Consider the following 9,216-nt stretch of genomic DNA (forward strand, 5'->3'; position numbering starts at 1 on the left):
AGTCCATAGTCTCTCATGTTTCATTCCCCCTTCTGATTACCCCCCTTTTCTTTATCCCTTTCTTCCCCTACCGATCCTCCTAGTTCTTATGTTCCATAGATGAGAGAAATCATATGATAATTGTCTTTCTCTGCTTGACTTATTTCACTTAGCATTATCTCCTCCAGTGCCATCCATGTTGCAGCAAATGTTGAGAACTCGTTCTTTCTGATAGCTGAGTGATATTCCATTGTATATGTGGACCACGACTTTTTTTTTTTTTTTAAAGATTTTTTTATTTTTATTTATTTGACAGAGATAGAGACAGCCAGCGAGAGAGGGAACACAAGTATGGGGAGTAGGAGAGGAAGAAGCAGGCCCATAGGGGAGGAGCCTGATGTGGGGCTCGATCCCACAACGCCGGGATCACGCCCTGAGCCAAAGGCAGACGCTTAACCGCTGTGCCACCCAGGCGCCCCACGACTTCTTAATCCATTCATCTGTTGAAGGGCATCTCGGTGCAGCTACTAGATTTTTTGATAGCAGTCTCTTCTGACTCTCCTTGTTTGTCTGTTCCTTCTCAGTTTCATTGTGGGTACCTTTTCTTCTGACTGCTCTGTAAATGTTGAATTTCCTCAGAATTCTGTGTTTGGTCACCTTCTTCGGCCTTTTTTCTACCATTCATTCTGAGCAATCTCATTTATTCCCATGGCTGCATTGTTCTGATTTCTCTCCTGATGTCCTGACCTGTGAATCTGTTTGCCTGCTGGCATTTGCACCTGTATTTTCTATATACAGTTGACCTTTGAACAATGGAATGGTTAGGGGCACCAACCTCCACATGGTAAAAAATCCACATATAACTTTGACTCCCTCTAAATTTAACTACTAATAGCCTGCTGTTGAACAGAAACCTTACCAGTACCATAAACAGTTGATAAGCACATATTTTGTATGTTATATATAGTATATATTCTTACAATAAAGTAAACTAGAGAAAAGATGTTTTTGAGAAAATCATAAGGAAGAGGAGATACATTTATAGTACTGTACCGTATTTATCGGAAAAAATGCACATGTAAGTGGAGTTTAAACCCATGTTGTTCAAGAGTCAACTGCGCCTCAAGTTCAGAATACTTCAGACTGAGCTGCTTATCTTCATCAAACCTGTTCCTCGACACGAATGGTACCACCAGCCTTGCAGTTGCCTGAGCCAGTGACTTGGGAATCATGTTATATTCTCTCTTTTCCCTGCACATCTACTCAGCTGCCAAGTCCTGATGATGCTGTCTTTTAATTATCTCTTTAATCTTTCTCTCCCTTTCCACCCCTCCCTTTCTCTTGTTGGTCTGTTATCTTCTCAGATACATGCCATCAGATACATGCCATCTCCTTATTAATGCCAGATACATGCCATCAGATACATGCCATCAGATACATGCCATCTCCTTATTAATCTCCCTTATCCAGCTTTGCCCCCTTCCTAATTATCTTCTGCTCTGCTGCCCAAATGATCTGTTTTAGTCAGTCTCTAAAGTCTTCAGTGGCTATTTATTCTCCATGGGATACAATGTAAGCCCGTTTGCATTAACAGCCATGGTCCATCTTGACCTGGTTCCTTCCTCACCATACTGTCTTGGTTCCCTTCACTCCTGCTCAGTACTTTATATGCCATAGTGGACAAAAAACTCGACCTGAACCTTTTCCTTAGTGGAACTTACGGTCTAGTGGAAGAGTAGTAATAGTCAAAATGTACTGAGCACTGTGTGCCAGACACTTCCTTTCCTCCTGTGAGAAGCATTTTAATAGTCTCTTCATCTTTCTGTCCCCAGAGGCTAGAACTGAGTAGGACCCCAGTAAATATTTACTGAGTGGGGGCGCCTGGGTAGCGCAGTCGTTAAGTGTCTGCCTTCAGCTCAGGGCGTGATCCCGGCATTCCGGGATTGAGTCCCACATCAGGCTCCTCCGCTGGGAGCCTGCTTCTTCCTCTCCCACTCCCCCTGCTTGTGTTCCCTCTCTCGCTGGCTGTCTCTGTCACATAAATAAATAAAATCTTAAAAAAAAAAAAATTTACTGAGTGAATGAATCATTTACTACCCATGACTACCCATTCTCTCCCCTTCTTAAAATCCCGGTCCAGGGGTACCTGGCTGGCTTGTTTGGAAGAGCATGTGACTCTTGATCTAGGGGTTGTGAGTTTGAGCCCCACACTGGGTGTAGAGAGTACTAAAAGCAAATAAGCAAACTAAAAACAAAACAAAACAAAAAAAAGATCCCCATCTAGTTTTCTGTTAGAAGTGATGCTCAGATTTCACTTATCCATGTGCACTAGTGCTTTTATTGTATTTGCCATTTCAGAATGTACTTTTGACAAGCAGTCCTTTAAATATTACAGAACTAGTACAAATAGGAAATCTGGTTTTCTCTATTGGCAGGATTGCTTTTATGAAGTATTTTGCAGCCCATATTAACTTTTATAGACCCCCTGGGAGTGCTGCGGTTCCCCTGGAGTTCTAGAACAGAGAATGAAACTAGGCATTCATAGAGCATAAATTTAATCTCCAAGAGCTTTAAATGAACCAACTTTTGTTGAAATGAACTTTGGTTGCCCTATTACCTGGCAGTTTTAACATATCTTCAAAAATTGAGCTTGATTTTTTTTCTAATCTCGAGTTTCCTAAAGATACCAGTCACTTTTTAATAATGCTGCTTTTTAAATTTAGATACATTTATGAATCACAAATTTATATTTAGGAAAGCCAGAAGTAGGTGGGAATTTTTTTTCTTTTTTTGAAAAAGAGATCGAATGTTGAGGGGGTTGGCGAGGGAGAAGGAGAATCTTAAGCAGGCTCCATGAGCCTGAGGTGGGGCTGGATCTCACAACTCTGAGATGCTGAGATCATGACCTGAGCGGAAATCAAGAGACGCTTAACTGACTGAGCCACCCAGGCGCCCCAGGTGGGTAATACTTCTAATCCTTGTGCTTTGCCAAATACTACACCTGATTTTCATGACTCATTCCTTCTTTTCTGTTTGCTTTTTTTTTTGTTTTTTTTTGCCTTGTAAAGGGAAAATGCGCTAGCAAGTGCTGATTTAGAAGAAGAAATTCATCAAAAACAGGGACAAAAAGGGAGTAATTCTCAATCTGGTATTAAAGTAGCAGATAAAAAAGTACTTGATGATACAGATTACACAGTTGTAAATCAAAGAAAGAAAATTGAAATCAACCAAGAAGAGGAGAGATTAAAGAATGAGAGAACTGTGTTTGTTGGGAATTTGCCTGTCACATGTAATAAGAAGGTAAGTGTGTAACTTGCATGTTGTAAAGATTCAGAGATGTTAATAATTCATAACTTTGTTTGCACTTCCTTTATTGAATAAGCGCATGATTAAAAAGTTATTAACATATAATGTCATTATAAATGATTACATTAATCATTCTATAGCTTGATTCCAGTATACACCCTCTCCTTTCCATTCCCATAGTCACTGCCCTAATTCAGGCTTTTGCAAATCTTACTTGAAGTACTGCAATGGGCTTCTGTCCCGGTTTTTTCTTTCTTCCAGCTGTCTCTTCTTACATATAACTAGAACGTAAACCTTAAATAGTGCAATGAGTGTTGTATAAATGAACAAATGAATCCTAAGTTTCTTCCATTGTGAGGGGTTCACTAAACCCCAAATATGCCCTTTACTTTTATACTGTATATGTGGTAAAGATTATAAAAGATTGAAGGACAAAAATGTTGTGTACCTTATGGGTAGTAACAAGAACTTGAGTTGTGTGTATATGAACATATGTATGTATACACTGTGTTTGTGTGTGTATAAATTTCAGTAGAATTTTTTTTGTCTTCCAACTGTTTACTTCCATAGTAAACTAAAGTATATGTATACTTTTTTGTTTTAGAAGCTGAAGTCGTTTTTCAGAGAGTACGGACAAATAGAATCTGTACGATTTCGTTCTCTGGTATGTGTTCTGCCCACCTTGAAATTGGAAATCTTAAAATGTATTGCATTTAAGTCAGACTTAACATGTTAGTATTAGTGAGATAGAGAAGCACAGCCTTTTGAATCAACAGGTTCAAATCTGGCCCAAAAGAAGAGGAGGTGCTCTTAGGATGTAGTGCTGACACTTGGACTCTGTTCATAATTTAATGAGTTCACATAGTAAAATGATACCATTGTTGGAGGGTGGATGTGTGACTTTTGTTTGCAGAACATTAATACATACTGGGATGCCTGGGTGGCTCAGTCCGTTAAGCATTTGTTTGCCTTCGGCTCGGGTCATTATCTCAGGATCGAGTGGGATCGATGTGGGATCGAGTCCCACATTGAGCTCCTTGCTCAGTGGAGAGTCTGCTTCTCCCTCTGCCTGCTGCTCCCCTTGCTTCTGTTCTCTCTCTCTGACAAATAAGTAAATAAAATCTTAAAACAAAAATTAGTACATGTTGAATAGCATTTCTAGAATCTTAACGCATTTGATACAGGAAGTTTGTGTGACTACTGCAAACAGTACTTATACTCTGAGCATAGACAGTCACAGGTTTTATTTATTTTATTTCTTTTAAAGATTTTATTTATTTGAGAGAGAGGGCTTAGGCACGCACGAGTAGCGGGGTCGGGGGGGAGGAGGGATGGGGGGAGAGAATCCCAAGCAGACTTCCTGCTGAGTGCGGAGCCAGATGTAGGGCTTGATTTCAGGACCCTGAGATCATGACCTGAGCCTAAATCAAGAGTCAGACGCTTAACTGATTGAGCCACTCAGGCACCCCGGCAGATGAAGTCTAAAAAAGGGGTGCCTGGGTGGCTCAGTTGGTTTAGTGTCATGATCTCAGGGACCTGGGATGGGACCCCATGTCAGGCTCCCTGCTAAGTGGGGAGTCTGCTTCTCCCTTTCCCTCTGCCCTTCCCGCCTCCCCCCCACTTGTGTTTGCACACTCTCTCTCTCTCTCTCTCAAATAAATAAAATCTTTAAAAAAAAAAAATTGGGGCACCTGGGTGGCTCAATAGTTTGAGGGTCTGCTTTCGGCTCAGGTCATGATCCCATAATACCCGGATTGAGCTCTGCATTGGGCTCCTTGCTCAGTGGGGAGCCTGCTTCTCCCTCTCCTCCCAGCTGGTGCTATCTCTGTCTCTCTCTCTCTCTCTCTCTCTCTCTCTCTCAAGTAAATAAATAAAATCTTAAAAATAAATACATAAATAAAATAAAAAATCATTTTAATGTTAAACCTTTATGGAAGTGGATAGTACCTGATTTCACCCACTGAGCACTCTGTAGACCAGTTATAGCCATGCTCCTTGGAGCATGAAATAGCATCTTTTTTTTTCTTGTTCATATTTTTAAAATGTAATTAGTGCGTATTAAAACAGAAGGAATGTTTATTCCCTGTTTCTAACTGTTCTTTCTCATGTGATTCTGTAAAATGGGATTTCGCAGCCTTGATACCATGGATGTTTTGTGCCAGGTAATTCTTTGTTGTTGGAGGCTGCCCTGTGCTTTAGAGGGTGTTTGGCAGTGTCTCTGGCTTCTAGGCACTAGATGCTGGTAGCACCCTCCCCACCCCAGGTGTAAGCGCCAAAAGTTTCTCCATTTGTTGCCAGATGTTCCCAGAGGGCAAAACTGCTCACTTCTCTAAAAACAGACATTTCCCAGGGCATCTGGGTGGGGCAGTCTGTTAATTGTAGGACTCTCTTGGTTTCATTTCAGGTTGTGATCTCAGGGTCTTGAGCTCGAGCCCGCAGTCGGCTCTTCACTCAGCACAGAGTTTGCTTAAGACTCCCTGCCCTCCCTCTGCCCCTCCCACCCCACCCCCTGTGCGCTTGGCCTCAGTGTGTGAGCTCTCTCTCTCTCAAATCTTAAAATCTATGGCGTGGTCTCCATAATCTCTGTCAAGGTGTTTGTTTCTTACTTTTTTCATGTATATTTTGACTGCCCTTCGGGGTCTCATTTCCCCATATCAGATCCTTCCTTGACAGGTCTACTTGGGTATCTTCAGCACCCTGATTTCAGCACGTCTCGGCTCACCTCCGTCTCTCCCCAGCCCCATCCTGTGCTGTGTGCTGACGTTCTATATGAATTACTGCCACCCAGGCTGCAAGTCTCTTCAGTGCCTTGGACTCTTCTTTGGCCCACCCAGTCCTTTGTATCCCTGCCTGTGTTTAGCTGTGGTTTTTTTCCAAGAGGAGTCCTTTCTTTTTGTTCCTACCTTCAGTCTACCTCTGTTCAGCATACCCACTGTCAACCTAATTTTCCTAGAAATTCTTTTTAATGAAACTCATGATCATTACAAATACACCACACCACACATGTGTGCGCATACACACACACACACACACACACACACACACACACACACACACACACACACACACACACACACACNAGACACCACACCACACATGTGTGCGCATGCACACACACACACACACACACACACACACACAGACACACACACACACCTTGGCCTGGTATTACCTTAGGGGAGCCTGGCCAGATTCTTCCCTGTCCCTGGATTACTGGTCTGTGTGTTGACCCTGCCGTGCACTCTCCTGCACCCTGTACGTCCTCATAGTCCTTATGATGCTCTTCTGTAATCGCTGCATTGTTCGTGCGCCCCACCCGACTGGGAGCGTGTTCGCAAATACCCTGTTTGTCTTGCTCATCCCTGGGTTACCAGTACCTGCACCTTGTGCGCATCAACTATACATGGAATTGCCTAAAACCCTTACATTTTTCTTGCTGTGAGTGAAATCTGTCCTGATTCTGAGCCTGACAGTCGTCCAGCCTGGTCCCGAGGCCCTGTGTGCCTCTACATGTGACTCTCCTGCAGCCCAGAGCTTCCCTCAGTGCTGAGCATGCACTTGGGCTTTCTCACTCCTGTCCTTTTGTTCAGTTTGTTTTGTTGGGAATCCTCCCCGAAGCCTCATTTTTGCCTAGTAAGGTACTGTCTGTGTTTCTGTAGGCGGTTAAAATGTCAGGGGCACCTGGGTGTCTCAGTTGGTTAAACATCCAATTCTTGATTTCGGCTTGGGCCAGGATCTCAGGGTCTTGAAATGGAGCCCCACGTTGGGCTCAGAGCAGAGGCCACTTGACATTCTCTCCCCCACTCCCTCTGCTCCTCCCCCAACTCATGCATGCATGCACGTGCACTTTCTCTCTCTCAAATAAATGAATCTTTAAAAAAAATAAATTAAAAAAGTCACTTATTCAAGTTTTTCCTGATTCTTTATACCATCAAGTGGTATTTTTTCCTCTAAATTGTTCTTGTACCTTATCGCTTTATGTTACACTTATTCATTTGTGTCCTCAGTAATAGGATCTTGATGCAGGCTCCTAGAAGGCACCTGGTAAATGTGTTTTGATGACTTGTCATTCACCTGTCGATTATTCACTTGAGCATTTCTCATGTCTTGCACTGTTAAACTGTCCATATTGACTCGATGTTAGTTTGAACAGGACAAATTGAGAATTTAATTTTGCTATGTATCAGATGACTAAGAAAGATTTCCAGAGGAGATTTATAGTTACTGCCCTAAATTAAATTGATATGCATACTTGTGAACTTGCAGGGTCTGTATCTTTTCACCTTTGTCTTCTCAGTACCCGGCTGTATTCGCACGTCACTGATAGTCACAGTTGTTGACTTGAGTTTCTGTCTCCTCCATAAAGTTGTCCCTCCCTAGCACCCCCCAACTCTTAAGTAGTACTAAAGGAATACTGTATATGGCTGAAAATAAAGTGAGCTTGAATGTAAAGGGGGTGCCCTTATTTGCCCAATGAAAGATACCGCTTTTTTTTGGGTTTTTTTGTTTGTTTTTTGCCAGTTGGCATATATCAACTCTTAAACATATGGATGAAATAATATGTCTTTACATTATTTTCCAATTTAGTTCAACATATTTAAAATCCTATAGAATTTACAATAAAATATTAATTTAGAAATGTTGCCTTTTTCCAAGCTTATTTTATAAAATTTTTCCTTCTATTTTTCATATGCATTTTCAACATCAGTGTCCCCTCATGACCAGAGACCCCTTTGAGTCATCTGACACAGTTTGAGGGCACATTATGTTTACTTCCATCTAGATGGAGAGTTAATGCCTGTGAAATCTGAATATGGTCTTACATTGTTGGAAAATTTGTCATTCATATAACATTAGGACAGGATTCAGTATTTCCCTCAAATGTTTTATCACATCACATCAGAATAAGATATTTAGAATTCAATTAGTTAAAATACAATTATTTTGAAGTAATATTTCAAATAATGAATTTCCTTTAATACTCTTTTTTTTTTTCTCTTAAAAGATTCCAGCAGAGGGAACTTTGTCCAAAAAGTTGGCAGCAATAAAGTAAGTTTATAATTACAGAAAGAGAGTAGTTTTAAACTTTCTTTCATTTTGGTTATATGTTGAGATCATGTTTTCATGGATTTTTATATTTGGGTAAGACATCATACTTGACCATTTTCTTATGTTTGTAATAGCATATAAACTTGTCAGATGTTTGTTTTTAAGCCTTAACAAAAATGGTAGAGTCACAGAAAGTATTATAAAATAAATTACCAGAAAATGTGCCATGAGAAATTTCAAGGATGTTTAATCGAGCATAGTGTTTGGAAGAGAATAAGAAAGTTTTGTGCCCAGATATTCTTTTTTTTTTTAAAGATTTTATTTATTTATTTGACAGAGAGAGAGACAGCCAGCAAGAGAAGGAACACAAGCAGGGGGAGTGGGAGAGGAAGAAGCAGGCTCCCAGCAGAGCAGGGAGCCTGATGTGGGGCTCGATCCCAGGACCCTGGGATCACGCCCCGAGCCGAAGGCAGACGCTTAATGACTGAGCCACCCAGGTGCTCCATCCAGATATTCTAATATAAATCATAAATACCATATTTTATCAGTTCTAAGGTACACATTTTCTCATATCTTAACATTTTGAAGTCTGGATGAGTCTGAAAATCAGAAATGCCCCATAGTTGCTGTTGGCTGGTCAGGTTTTCCCAGAGAGAATTCATGTTTGCTTCTGTCAGTTACCTGGGGTACTAACAGCTCAAGGCCACTTCAAGCTCTCTGAGGGTTTGGGGACCATGCTGGTAGTGTGGCTTGTGGTTCATATTTTCAGGGGGTTTTCCCCTACCCTCCTATCCACCTGGTGTCAAGGATGAGACATTCAAGTTTCTTTTTTTTTTTTTTTTTTTTTTAAGTTTTTTTTTTTTTTTATAAAACAGAGAAAAA

General features: G+C 41.1%; 1 protein-coding gene across 1 annotated transcript in view; it reads left to right on the top strand.

Annotated features, from left to right (window-relative positions):
• Window positions 1–9,216, top strand: part of RBM34 (RNA binding motif protein 34) — a 25,740-nt gene that overhangs the window by 2,163 nt on the left and 14,361 nt on the right. Inside the window, exons 4-6 of the mRNA XM_002926596.4 lie at window positions 3,048–3,279; window positions 3,890–3,949; window positions 8,291–8,334. Coding sequence (XP_002926642.2) covers window positions 3,048–3,279; window positions 3,890–3,949; window positions 8,291–8,334 — 336 coding nt within the window. The remainder of the gene's footprint in view (window positions 1–3,047; window positions 3,280–3,889; window positions 3,950–8,290; window positions 8,335–9,216) is intronic.

The sequence above is a fragment of the Ailuropoda melanoleuca genome, chromosome 6, assembly GCF_002007445.2.
Source record: "Ailuropoda melanoleuca isolate Jingjing chromosome 6, ASM200744v2, whole genome shotgun sequence".
Lineage (NCBI taxonomy): Eukaryota > Metazoa > Chordata > Mammalia > Carnivora > Ursidae > Ailuropoda > Ailuropoda melanoleuca.